General features: G+C 37.1%; 3 protein-coding genes across 4 annotated transcripts; all 3 read right to left on the bottom strand.

Annotated features, from left to right (window-relative positions):
- Window positions 1-2,070: 2,070 nt before the first annotated feature.
- LOC103412746 (GPI-anchored protein LLG1-like) lies at window positions 2,071-4,136 on the bottom strand. The gene is made up of 3 exons (XM_008351284.4): window positions 3,884-4,136; window positions 3,706-3,762; window positions 2,071-2,643 (listed from the first exon to the last, which is right to left on the bottom strand). Exons 1-3 carry the CDS (start codon window positions 3,981-3,983, stop codon window positions 2,282-2,284), a joined length of 519 nt encoding a protein of 172 aa, XP_008349506.2. The 5' UTR covers window positions 3,984-4,136; the 3' UTR covers window positions 2,071-2,281.
- Window positions 4,137-5,856: 1,720 nt separating this feature from the next.
- On the bottom strand, window positions 5,857-6,702 carry LOC103412881 (probable CCR4-associated factor 1 homolog 11). Its single transcript, XM_008351390.2, has one exon. It carries the CDS (start codon window positions 6,700-6,702, stop codon window positions 5,857-5,859), a length of 846 nt encoding a protein of 281 aa, XP_008349612.2.
- A 1,608-nt stretch (window positions 6,703-8,310) lies between these two features.
- On the bottom strand, window positions 8,311-13,640 carry LOC103447228 (phosphatidylinositol/phosphatidylcholine transfer protein SFH13-like). 2 transcript variants are annotated; one of them, XM_008386408.4, is made up of 15 exons: window positions 13,317-13,640; window positions 12,145-12,253; window positions 11,701-12,004; window positions 11,480-11,579; window positions 10,910-11,176; window positions 10,734-10,811; window positions 10,470-10,574; window positions 10,338-10,387; window positions 10,146-10,245; window positions 9,943-10,041; window positions 9,727-9,840; window positions 9,497-9,626; window positions 8,977-9,362; window positions 8,811-8,885; window positions 8,311-8,568 (listed from the first exon to the last, which is right to left on the bottom strand). In XM_008386408.4, exons 2-15 carry the CDS (start codon window positions 12,149-12,151, stop codon window positions 8,548-8,550), a joined length of 1,836 nt encoding a protein of 611 aa, XP_008384630.3. In that variant the 5' UTR covers window positions 12,152-12,253; window positions 13,317-13,640; the 3' UTR covers window positions 8,311-8,547. The 2 variants fall into 2 exon arrangements, with proteins under 2 accessions (XP_008384630.3, XP_070663964.1); XM_070807863.1 differs by having other exon boundaries at window positions 12,616-13,571.
- Window positions 13,641-14,221: the final 581 nt, after the last annotated feature.

The following is a 14,221-nucleotide window of genomic DNA, read 5'->3' as shown; positions in this document are numbered from 1 at the left end:
TGCATTGACATGATGAGCTCTTCCGCCTCTTCCAGCCACCCCGCACAGCCTAGAGTTGAATATCAAAGTGCACAACAAACAAGACTAACAAAATAATAAGAATTTTATTAAATAAACGAGAATGCCGAAACTGCTACATAATCCTAAGAGGCTATATTGTGAATGAATTGTAATTCTATGAGCTATAAAGCATCATATATATAGAGAACTAACCTAACTCTAATAAGCAAGAAAACGAAACCCTAATACTAACCGGATAACCCCAAATTCAAACAACAAAATAATCCTAAATTCCAACACCCCCCGTTAAATTCATGGCGGTTCACGTCATGAGTTTGCCAACAAGCAGATGCGGATGCAAGCTTCTTTAGGCAGACAAGACAAGACAAGCTCCGTTAGGCAGACATGACAAGTCAAGTTCCGTTGGACGGACACGACAAGGCAAGCTCCGTTAGGCGAACACGACTAGGCAAGCAGGCAATCAAGCAAGCAAACGAACAATCCAAGCAAGCAAGCGAGCGAGTGAACAAGCAATTCCAGCAATCAACAAATTCTTATCACTCGAGTGGTCACAATTCCAAGCAGGCCAACCAACAATTCCTGCAGGCCAATAGCAGTTGCAAACATTTTGATGGATGTAATGGATAGTAGCGACAGGCTTGGTGACTAGGTGCATGAGCAGCAGCAATGCGCGGATGGGTTTCTCAGCAATGGTCGATGGATCAGGTGGTTCGAATTCAGTCAGATGTGGCGGCAGGTACTGACATGGTGGGTTCATGCAAGCTAGGTTCAACAGGAAGGCCTAAGGTAGAGACAAACTTGATCCGAGTTTGTGATTCTCGAGTCAGAGCTTCATCAAAACCCTCGTCAAACAAATTCTTTTTCTACTCTCTTTTCTTTATTTTTTCTACAACCTAAGCCAACGACAACTGAGAACAGAACAACAAACAAACAGACGAGACAGACAAATTGATACTAAACAAACACAGATTAAATCCCGAAGGATCAAACCTACTCTGACATCAAGTTGAATATCAGAGTGCGCAACGAACAAGATTAACAAAATAATAAGAATTTTATTAAACAAACGAGAATGCCGGAACGGCTACAGAATCTAAGAGGCTACATTGTGAATGAATTGTAATTCTACAAGCTACAAAACATCATATATATAAAGAACTAACATAACCCTAATAAGCAAAAAAATGAAACCCTAATACTAATGGGCTAACCCCAAATTCAAACAACAAAATAATCCATGTTTCCAACTCCAAGAAGGTCCATCATGCATCCATAATGTTCAATAGTCATGCGCCATTTGATAGAAGTACTCGTATCCCATTTCGACATGCCCCGCATGGGAACAAGCAGATAAAATGGCCAGAAAAATGACTTCCTCCGGATACATTCCATTCGTAACCATTTCATTGAACAGTTCGAAACATTTCTCAGCTTCGCCACGTATGGCAAAACCAGAAATCATAGCTCCCCAAGCAACTGTATCTTTCTGTGACATCTTCCAAAAGATTTCATAACCGTGTTCATGATAGTGTAGGCAAACACATCAGGATAAGATATTCTATTGAAAATCGCCAAGGCATGGTGAATTTGCGTAACTGTCACATAGAACTGGCGAAGCCTCCCGGCGTTTAGAGGGCGGTCAAAGAGGCCCGATACAACCAAGTATGCGCTTGTCTAACTTGTTGGAAATTGCTGCACATTTGAAGCAAAACCAGAGTGGTTGGCATTCTAACCACGATTTTCAGAGGGAAGGATGGCAAGTTGTTCTGACTGGGAAGAGATGGAGGAGTGAGAGAGCAATGGAGGGCAGCGGAGAGCGAAATGGGAGCCGCCTAAAGCGCGAAAACACGGTCAGTGGATGTAATGTTAATGGTTGTTGCAGATGCACAATAGAGTTATGCAATTATATAGAGTTACAGAAACAAAATTCCAAAGCAAACAGGTAATATGAAGATAATTGAATTTGTCCCCACATTACCAAATCCAGCTCATTTTAAACAGATCATTCAAAGCGTTCAAGGGAAGATGTAGGAGATAAAGCTCAAGAAATTGAAAAATTCTGCACTATATTATGGCTGTCAAGGTATTGCACAAAAGGACTTATAAATATGGCAAATTACAAATGCCACCCATGTTGATAATTAAATGGAATGAATCTTATAGCTCTAGCACTTGAGGAAAAACATGGATGAAAACCAGATGAATGAAAAAAATTGTAAATTTCTCACGTCATAAGAATATATTAATTGCCGGAAAAAATTTATAGTAACCGGAACAACACTAGGAAGCCCGCAGCGAGCATTAGCAATGGAGACGGATAGTGTATGGTATGAGCCCCATTTACATCATTGGCCACTGCAGATGGTGGTAATGCAGGGCATATCAGACCTTCTTTTCCGTCATGGCACTCATTGGCGAAAAGTCCAGGTGGGTAGTTTCCGTAGAGGTTGATGTAGCTGAACATAATTGAAGCGCATTCATTTGTCAAGTCATTAATCACATCTGCGTAAGGGCAAGCCAATTCCTTGAATGCATCACAACACTGTTTAGCAGGGTATTGGGGTCCTTTGCATTGGCTTGTGATAACCGTGTAGTTCAAAAACTCAAAGTTCACTGGGCAACCTGCAGATAACAGGAGCCAAAATTTCATCAGACCAAGTTATTTACCTCCTATTAAGATCTACCAAAAGGAAAAATGGGACCGAAAGATATTTTCTATGTGATGCAGAACCAAAAAGAGATTTGGTGTGACGACATAAGCTTCCAAGTTTGTATCAGAAAATCCAAAACCAACAACTTCCCATGATCCATCCTAAACATGCTTCTAGCCTTAGAGGTCTCTCAAAGGAACAAAACATAAGCTCCTCCTACCTATAATTCCCAAATCAATGGAAAAAGTAGAGAGGGGCAAGTAACACCATTTTCCAACTACCATACAGAATATGGGCAATCCAATTGTATGAAAGGCTTCAACGGGAAGTCAATACACACAGCACAATCAAGCTGCAGAATGTTTATGCATCGATTTCTTGGATTCAAATTGAGCCCGATCTCAGGCTCCTCTACTTTCCATTTTACAAACAATAGTGTTAGTGAGTTAAATTGTTAAATGTTAGGGGAAGGATATTGGTGGAGATCGAACTGGCACTAGGGTGCATAGGCATTATTGTTTCCGCCACTGCGGTAAAACGTCTCCAAAGCTCCTCTATTTTCTTTTTCCTATATGTCCGTGTTACAAAGTAAAGTAAATATCAATATATCACATCCTATGTAAGCAGAGATATGATGAGCCACCAAGCATTTACAAACATACATCATTCTATGAAGACTTACCCAATTTAATTACTAAATTTCGATTTGATTTTCGTCAATTAATTTCTCAAAACAAGTTCGACATGGACTTAACAAATCCAAAACTCAAAATTCCAGAAAAGATACAAGCCCAATCCATCACCCTCCATTAACAAATCATAGATCAAAAACAACACACACATTCGATACGCTTTCATCCTCCAACACAGTAAAATTGAAGCAAGAAAAATCAATCAAATCAATATTTTCCAAAAGTAGAAACAATCGCTTCTACACCTTTTAGCACTGGATTTCAATTGCTAGAGTGAAAATTATATGATACCAACAAAGAAAGAACAAATTTTTCAGAGAAGGCTGTGAAGGAAATCAAACCTTTCTTGGCCTGCAGCAAGTTCCGGCCAATAGAAGCCTGAGATTCAAAGACACCATCTGCAGCCACACACAAAGAAATCACCAAGTTCAGAGCTTTGCTGAATCTAAAGCTTATTTGAACCACAACCCAGCAAAATTACAACATATATAGAACTTCAGATGTTAAATCGGGCAGTACCTGAAATGAAAGTTGGTGAGGAAGAAGAAGCAGGAAGACCCAGAAAAAGGAAAAGGAAAACAATGGAAAAGCAGAAGCAGAAGCTCTGATTCAACACCATACTTTCTGGGTTTTTGGAGAGAACAAAAGAGAAACCAAGTCAGAGATCAAAGATCTCTCTTTCTTGTCAGTGGGGGAGCCACTTTCTTTTGGTTTTTCTCGGACTGCAGGTTCTCTCTGTTTTATTTATTCACTATATTCTTTTTCTGGGAAGGAAAAAAAAAAAGACATTGTTATTTATTTATTTACCATAGAATTTAGAAACAGTGAGTACAGCGGGTCCTTATCCTTCGTGCTCTATTTACTTCATTTCATCAATTGAGTTTAAAAGATCTTAGGTGGTTTGGGAGCGACGTTCTTAAAAAAAAAATACCTACGAAAAAAAATTGTGAGGGTTTTAGGTGTTTGGTAAACTGAAAAAAAAAAGTTTATTTTGGAAGCTGCTGTGAGAATAAGCTGAAATCAAAGGAAAAGGCTGAAGCTGCTATTTGCAGCTTTGGAAAACTGGTTTTTTTTTCAAAACACACAGAGCTACAGTGCTCCTTTAATGAAAAGACCCACTATCATACTATTTTTTTTTTCCAAAAGCACTTTTACAAAAAAATTTACCAAACACTCTGCTGATTTATTTCACAGCCGCTTATTCTCACAGCACAACCGCTTATTTTCACAGTAACTTTTTTTCAAAGCACAGCAATACAAAACCAGCCCTTAGTCTTGCTAAGGTTGTATGTGCTCTTTGGTCTAATATAGAGATTGGCCAACGAAATAGTTAGTTTAGTTGACAATCTTTAGGAAATTGAGCCATTTAAAATCGTTATAAAATATGAAAAGGGTAGGGTACATGTGCCATAGCTAAAACCAAGCATTTTTTCTTTTATTATTTTTAGCATTTAACTAGTGGTTTTTGTCTTTGTCGTTTTTTATTGTCAAATATTGATCTTTGATTTGCAATCATGTTACACTGAGATTTTCAACTAAAAGACTCTTACAATCCTTTGGCCAACAAAAAACTATACTTCTACAATTAAATGAATATCTAAAACTGATATATTTTACAATTTATCTTGTTCCTACAAAAGATGGTTAAGTTTACGTTCCCACTGCTTTAAAAACAAAAACACATTTTAATAGATATATCTTAACGTTGAAAGATGCCTAAAGTTCAAATCTCTCTCTCTCTCATCGATCTAAATTTTATGAAAAATGTATATTCTAAACAATTACATTCAATTTGAAGTAAAGGTACAATCCAATACCTCTCATCTTAACATATTCATATAAAATTCAAATCAATAATGTTATTTGGACGTATAAAATTGATGCTCTTATTGATATACGCTCGAATTGAAATCGACACTATCATTTTCTATGAAATGTTATCCATATTATAGAGTGTGAATAAATTGCAAGTTTTGTATGCTTGAATAATTTGTGTTCCTTTTTCTATAGTTGTATTTGGTACTTGGTGGGGTTTTGGATGTCACGTTGCTCACGAAAACGACCAATATGCTTTTATCTTAATAGAATTGCGCGTTAGCAGCAATCAGTTCCAACCAAAGTCCTGCTGTCACCACAAAGAATATAATGACCTAATTATGTTAATAGAATAATATGGTCCGCTTATTCCTACTGATTATCTTCCTCTAACAACTAATTATTTAACTCACTAATATTATTGTTTGTCAAAAAAAAAAGGTCTACCATAATCAATTTGTTACTATTATGAAAAGGATTTTAACCATTGCGTCTCATACCAATAATTGTTTCTATTTCAGCCCTTGACCAAGATCTTGCACATCTAAAAAAAATGCATAAATGAAAGTTCGAAATAGGGTAAAAATCCAACTTCATTAATATCAAAGATAGTACAAAAGAATGAAATAAATGAAAACAATCAAAATTCTGGATTCCTTGTACTGCAATTAGCTAGATCAATGAGCCTCAACTTCCAAACCATACAAAACCCTTTGGGACCAATCTAAATCTCTCAAATCTAAACTGCAGTTGTCTTCCCCTTGCATACTTGTGTAGTACACTTGTGTAAGCTTCTGAAACGTTTGCCAAGTCAGCAAACTATCAGAAGCAGCCTGATGACTCTTCCCAGCCACACGATCAACCCCAAGCTTGTTAGCCACTCTCTCTAATCCTCCATAAATCCCTCGAGAAACCCTAATCATGCTTTTGATGTCGTACACTTTTTTCCCAAAGTACATATCCATCGTGGACATGAAATCGTTAATGTCCGGCGGCAACCGTTTGTTAGTCAGAATCTTGATCAGGTACCCGAAATCGTAAGCGCTATGGAAAGTCACCCATGTCAACCGGGATATCTTGGAGAACAGCGAAGATTTATGCCACAGCAAGGAGAAGTCGGAAGAACGAATACCCTTTTCCTTGTTTTTCAAGAAATCGATTCCTTGCTTCTCAAGTAACTTAATCGAACTTATATTCTGAAGGTCACGGTCGATATCGAAGTCCCTGAAGTTGAACTCCCATATGTAGCAGATATTAGTGCCGAAACTGGGCAAGTTTCCGTTGTTATCGGAGAGTGTTAGACCTAACTGGATTATGTTGGTGTTGTCCACGTTGGCCTTCATGAGCTTGTATCTGGATGCCGGGGTTGGTAAGGGGGTGTGGACATCGGAATACTGGAAAACTGTGCCCGGGAATTCGGTGTCTATGGAGAGGAAAGGGTAGTAACGAATCATGGACTGAATTAGAGCAAACTCGGATTCCAAATTGTCCTGCCACACGGATCGAATCTCAACGTTCTTCATGGTCTTTGGTATTAGGGTTTTTGCTGAATTTTCTTGGAATGATGTTATGCTCTAATGAGGCCTGGCATAATGATATATATAGAGAGTAAGTTCATACTCCGAATCCAGGTGAAATTAGGAAATATGTAGTCTCTATTTCCTACTGGCCGACTTTGTTCCAAGAGAATGTAGGAATTCCTAGCCGAAAAGAAAGCAAATGTAATATAGAAAACCTTTTGCGCGTCTAAGTCCCTAAGTCCCGGATATTTTTGAAACCTAAAGTCAATTGTAATATAGGATTGGATTAGCTAATCCAATCCTATATTTGGTGATCGAAGGGACAATTAATCCTTACAAAATTGTGGGACTAATCATCCCGGTACTCCTATCCTAACTTACCTCTCCAGTCCTAAGTAATCTAATCCAATTCAATCATTGTCACCAAACATGACCTAAATGTCTTGTGATCGTATCATATGTAGCCTCAAATATCTTTTTCCCTCGTTCCTTCATTCTAAACATACTTTGTACTCAAATTCATACCTTTGCACTGAAGCCTTGGTTAAGACGAGTCTTTGATATATCCAAACATCCAAGGCTTGTTTTTCTTTTATTTGGTACGTTAAATCGAACTCTGAGCGAGTCTTAATCTTAACCCACTAATTTGAACTAATCTTAATCATCTTAACATCGAGACTTATCATATCCAAGTCAAAATCGCATTACCTTCTCATAAACATCAAATTGGCAGGATGCAAATGGTATTTCCCATGGTGTTCAAGAGAGACCTTTGGAATACTGCATGGGCTTATAAGACCCGAGGGTCTTTTTCTCATAACTAGAACATCAATCGATAAATGATTTACGGGCTGGTTTGGTATTGTTGTACTTTGAAAAAAAACTGATGTGAGAATAAGCGACTGTGAAATAAATCAGCAAAGTGTTTGGTAAATTTTTTTGTAAAAATGCTTTTGAAAAAAAAAAAAAAACAGTCTGATAGTGGGTCTTTTAATTAAAGGAGCACTGTAGCTCCATGTGCTTTGAAAAAAAAACCAGTTTTCCAAAGCTGCAAATAGCAGCTTCAGCTTTTTCCTTTGATTTCAGCTTATTCTCACAACAGCTTCCAAAATAAGCCCTTTTTTTTCAGTTTACCAAACATCTAAAACCCTCGCAGCTTTTTTTCATGGGTGCTTTTTTTTTAAGCACCTCACTCCCAAACCATCCATACAGTTCACCAAAAAAAGTGAGCTATTATTACCACTTCAAAAAGAGCATCATGCATTCAATATACAAATTTTCCGCTCATGTTTTTGTACAATGCATATGATAATTTTGGAAAATAAAGAGGGTGGTGCCATTTACACGCCTTTTACCTCCCGCACTTCTCTTGTTAATTCTTGTTCTTTAATAATCTTCAATACATTGCCAAAAAGGGATGTGTGGTTAGTATCACTCTAGAAAAAAACCCCTGATGCTGGCTAGTTTGTTCATTAAGCTCACAGCATTTGCCTGTGAATACAATTAACATGGAGGAACTCTAGTGATTTCAGTATTCCATCGTATACATTGCAATGGATCTGGTGTAGGAGTTTAGACCTTCAATTTCCTCCAAAAAACAAAAACACTCGATGCCGAATTGTACAAAATTGTACAAGATTTCATTAATTCCTTTTTTCTGTTTATCTCTGCACTTTTCTTTTTGTCTCAAAGCAGCATAAGGTTACACAGCTCCATATAGCTTTGTTTGAGAGACAATTTCAAAAACAAAAAAAAACAAAAAAAAAAAGATAAAAAGAAGGGGCCTTCCTGCATCATAATTCTTTAACCACGCATGTATAGCCTCTCCCGCTATGAGTTGTTACCTATTCAACAAAACGGTCTCTTTCGCTGCATCAAAAAGAGCCTCACCTATGTCAGATTTGGCTCAACAAAACGAAATGAACATTAGCTCATTGATTGTAGCTACCTATAACTATATGCTTTTCTACCTTCTTATTGATCATATTTCGATGATAAAAACTCCCCATAAGACTTTCCTAATAAAGGCTTATTAGTAACCCGAAAATCAAAGTCGGTTGATTTTCAGATAAATTTAACCACGGAAGTTAAGTTTTTGCATATTGACTTACATGAAATTTAGATTCCTGTAGACTCTCCAACAACCTAGCAATCTCTAGTTGCTTTACCGCTGCAGCATGCAGCACCTGTAACGCCAACATTGAAAAGAAAATATTGTTATCTGTGCAATTGAAAGATCAATAATCAAATGGCTAAAAGCATTCAAATATAGCATACCCTTTTCGTTTGCTCGAGATCATATTCAACAGACTTAATCCTTTCCAACGAGTCCATCAGCATTCGCTCCTTTTCTAAAGGAATCGAAGCAGGCTTGTTGTTAAGCTCCTCACATACTTTTTCTAATTGCTGAAGACGCTGTAAACATGGCTGGACATAGTCTTCTTGACTCACAACTTCAGGGGATGGTAAATGACTATTTGTGTTGCTTTCCACCAAATTTGATGGGTAAATGTTGTTCTGCTTTCTCCAAAATTCAAATTGTAGAATATGAGAAAATGGTATTAGTCTGACCAGGAAAGATACCAGCTTTTTTGCTGTACGAGTGAAGTCCGTCTTCTCAATTTTGTCCTTAGTTACGTCAAACCTAAGGTTAACTGAACTACCTGAAAAGACGCATGGACTTAGGAAATAATAGTCGAAATGCATAAGCAGTGGTAATACATTTTTTAGATTTATAGAAGTCAACAAAGGAATTTAGTAAATAATAACTGGAAATAAGGTTATAATAATGTGTTACCTTCTGAATTTGATGTTGCTTCAAGAGAAATATTATGATCCTGATGACGTCGTACTCCTTGATCACTTGTTCCGGCTTTCTCAACCAGAGGAAGATCATCACAGCTGTAGTAAGCATTTGGATCTGATGCCTTGACGTGTGCAAGACAGATTAATCAATATACACACCAACATATGCAGTACATCTTTTGAACCAAACAAATCGTAAAGAAAATTAATCTTAAAACTCACTTCTTCATCAACTGCATCCAAAGGAGGAAATGCAGAACTCCTTCGTCCTAGTGAAGAACAAGGATCGTCAATATCTGACCCTGATTCTACAACTGATGTATCGCTTGTTCTACCCTGATAACAAAATTTAAAAAATAATAATAAAAGAATAAATATGTGTCACCTTTTCTGAACCAGTAATACATCAAGTACTACAAATAATAGGTCTTAACTAACCTTCAGTGGATATATTTGAATATATGAGTCAAATTTCTCCTGATCACCAGACACTCTAGAAATTTGCCTCACAAATGTTGCTTCGGCAGCGTGCAGAAGCTACAAATTAGAGACGCTGGGTTAATCTTCGGTACTCACTTCAATAAAGAGATTGAAGCCTGAAACCACTATACTACTCATTAAGAAAGTAAAATGATGATAACCTTCATTATCTCAATGTCATTCCATGGACCTTTATTAGACCTAAGGCAACCTCCTTCAGCTGAACATGTACATGATCCGCCTAGGAAGTCTGGCAACTGACTGAAAAGAGATATGTTAACAGTGAGATGACGAGCACTGTCAAGTGTAGATGAAAATATTGCAGAGTATATATAAACACACACTAAACATACCATGAATCAATGACTTCCAGTAGTTTAGACAAGGATTTGGGATCCAAAACCTGGGTTTAAGATAATTATCAGCAATCAAGGCTGCAGGATAAGGATAATACGATGCCACGGGCCTAGAGCAGTATCCTTTACCTGTATCTTTGCAATAGTCTTTACATCAAGAAATTTCTGTGCAGCTGGCCAAAGCATCTTCTTAAATCCAGGACCAGCATTGACAATGTACATTCGGTGTAGTGTCTGTATATTGCAAAGATTTAGACGCGCTTTATAAAATACAACAACAACCAAGCCTTATCCCACTAAGTGGGGTCGCTGGCTTTATAAAATAAAATAAAAATATTATCCTCTAAACCAAAAATAAATGAAAGCAAAATACTGTTCAGGTGATTTGGATACCTCGGGGTAGTAATTGGTGTCTATCTTTGACATGGCAGACAAGAGATTTGCAGCAGTTCTAGTGAAATTTTTCATGCCCTGTATTTCAAATAACATTAGTTTTCTAGTTAAAAATCAGGAAATTAGTAGTGGCAGGAAAGGAAGTACCAAAAGTGAAGGAAAAGATATAAGCATACCAAGCCTTGTACATCCAGTATAGTTGTTGTTGAACATATCTGCCTCTTTGCTGCAATTGAACAAGCAGGGAATTTCTCCTGCAGAGCTCTCTCAAACTCTTGGACATGGTACTTTAAGTATCGCTCTATACTGGTGATTTGCATTAACCTACTTGGATGAGCTTTTCCCAGTCTCTCAATGTAAACGGGTCTGCCTTCTTTATCAACCCCATGGTATCCTTGAGGGTAATATTGCAATACTTCATCAAGTTCTTCAAATTCAAAATCCTTCAAATTGATTAATTTGAGAATGAGTTAGAACTAAATCAACGAAAGAAAATTTTTATTCAAAGTTTGCACTTTGAACACGCTACAACATTCCAATTGTTAGAGCACTATTACAATTCAGATAATAATGGCTTATCTCCAAAGATGATATCCCGTTTCAAGGTCTTAGATTGATTAATTTGTGCTTCCGAATTTCCTAATTGGATGATGACCTTAAATTTTCCTAGCAGACCAAAGAATTCTCTTGTCTAAAAGATAATACATCTATAGTTACATCATCAGATAAAATAATAACCCCATTACCTCCAAAATGGTGTCTGTTCCAAATTCTTTTCTCCATTTAAGCATTTCTTCCCATAACTGGAGTGTTTTTTCAATGTTAAGGTCTCTAGCTTTCAAAAATCTACATGAGAGTCAAAAAAAGATAAGATCAAGTTACTATAATCCACTACATCTGAATTGTCAACTGAATTGGCCACTATGTCAATAATATGAACAGATACATTGGAGGGATATTGACTGACCTCAACAAAGTATGGTAGTCATCATGCCTTGCTGGCAACAAGTCCATGTCAAGGAGTCTTTGACGAAACTCTTGAACAACACTCTCCTCTTTCGCATCCCGTACATCTTCTATGGAAACTGCTGGAACCCGGTAATCAATTTTCCTTTTTCCTCTTTTTTTAAGAGAATGGGTAAACTTACTTGAAGCATTTATCGCCTTCTTCTTGAGGTTGCAAATTCTTGAGCGTCGTCTCTCCTCTTCAGAATTCTCAAAATCTGATCTTCTCTCTCGGATTTCATCAAGAGCTCCAAAACCTTCAAGGCCTTCAGTGAACAGAGTAACATGCATAACCATCAGTACCACAATATGCAACCTTCATCTCGATTTCGCATTTTGTTTTTCTAATAAAACAAGCATCATGTTCCCTTCTTAACAAATTCATCTAGTATACCAGAAAGCATACCTGACATCTTAGTCCAATGCAGAGGCAAGATTTCCAGTCTTTTGGCCCTAAATCTTCAGAGGAAGGAAGCTAATCCACCGCAAACTCTTTGGCATGAATGTCCCATATTCTGTCAAAATACAAGCAACGACTTAGGATTCGAATATAAGACATAAATACATCTTCAAAGTTGAAGCAGAAGAACTGATATTGATTGACTTTATATCTACAACAGAAGGTGAAATATGACTAAATAATTTGGCTGCACACAAAACCAAAGTAACTCCTTAAAAACATCAAAGTGTAAATAAAATAAAATAAATTCCTTACAACCACAAAAATAAAAAGGAACAAAAAATTAGTAACCCAGGTAAATGTAAAGGCATATATCATATGTGCATATTTGTGAAATTCCCTTTGCGGCATTTGGTAAAAAATGAGAAAAAGAAACAACTGCATTGTATTCTGGTATTTTCCCAAGTGACTTCCTACCCCAAAACTTCATATCCTCATAAAAAGAACCTTATCACCATTCAGCCTCCCCTGAACTTCTTAACTCATTTTCCTGACAATTAAAACTTGCAAAAAAAAAAAATGTCACTTTCCAACATCTGCAGGCCAACAAAACACACCCATTTAATATTCAATACCCAATTTTTCAAATGGCAGACAGATCTGAAGCAGCTAGATTCCCCAATCAAATTACAAAAACCCCATTTTTCTCTACCTTCACCAGAATCAGATTCCAATCTCATCATCTCCAAATTTGCGACCTTTCCCAGATTTCACTATCCCTTTTCCACAAATATTAACGCACACAGAAAATAACTCACAAAAAAGCAGCCAAATTCCCCAAAACCAATATCTCTAACTACAGGTGACTAACAAAATAACTGAAAAATTAAATCCCATCAAGCAAACTCAATCAATCTCTCAGGAGCTCTCTGAAACTTATACAAATTTGTGACAACTGTGAAACCGTCACAAAAGCTATCTGATAGCAACCGAACCATCAAGCTCTCGCATTTACACCTTCTTAAACGCTCCCGAATCCCCAAAACGCATTAAACCTCACCAATGCCGATAACCCACGTCCGGATCACACGCATTCTCCCTCTCTACGTAAATTTCCCACAAAAAGATCGAAACTTTACAGGAAAAAAAATGAGGAGGAAAAAGCAAAAAAAAAAAACCTAGATTGGACGCCGCATCGCAATCCGAGAAGCTCAGGCAATAGGTTTCAGCCGCAGAGAATCTAATCCAGAAACAGAGATGGGCGGGGAGAGAGAACTGGGAGATTTTTCCGAGGAAAAAAAAAAGGGCAATTTTCTCGAGAAAATTGAAATGGAAGTCGGTAGGAGAATTTAGCACAAGGGAAAGGAAAAAAGCAACAGACAATTCTCGGAAGCGAAAGAGCTCTCTCTCCTCTTCTCTCCTTCTCCTCCTTTTTCCCCAGCTGTCCTCTCTCTCTCCTCTCTTTCTCTCTCCTCACTCTATTTATTTTTTTTTTAATTAAATTACGGCTTTTGGTTCGCTTACACCGACGTCCCCCCAGATTTGCATACGTGGCAGCCTCTGCTTTCGTTTTCAGAATTTTAGTGTTTTGTACTTTGTAAATTAATTATTTTTTTTTAATTTTAATTTAATTTTGGAGGGTGTTTACGGCAAAAAATGAATTGACGGTGGCGATTGGAGTCGGATAAAGCAAGGTGTTTTATGCGCTTTGCTCTCGTAGGGTTCGTTATAACTTTTTTTCTAGCTGTTGCTTAATCACTCACGCACCTTATTTTTATGTATTTTTAATTTTTTTTAAGTAATATTGTGGTCAAACTATGCCACTTATATTAGCTAATTGTAATTAATTTATAATTTGTTTGGAAGTGTTTTTAAAATAGCTGAAAACTCTGTTAGAGAAATGTTTTTTTTTAAGTTTTAAAAGTAGTTAAAGTGTTTCCGGTAAGAAGTACCAGCACTTTCAAGCAAGCCCCTGAACTGAGTTGTAACTTTTCATTCACTTTCCTTCCAAATATTAATCTTATGCAAGAGCTCTCTCTCCTCTTCTCTCATTCTCCTCCTTTTTCCCCAGTTGTCCTCTTCT

Source organism: Malus domestica, chromosome 11, assembly GCF_042453785.1.
Source record: "Malus domestica chromosome 11, GDT2T_hap1".
Taxonomy (NCBI): domain Eukaryota; kingdom Viridiplantae; phylum Streptophyta; class Magnoliopsida; order Rosales; family Rosaceae; genus Malus; species Malus domestica.
The sequence above is the reverse complement of the archived record's forward strand: the minus strand, read 5'-3'. Positions and strand labels throughout refer to the sequence as shown.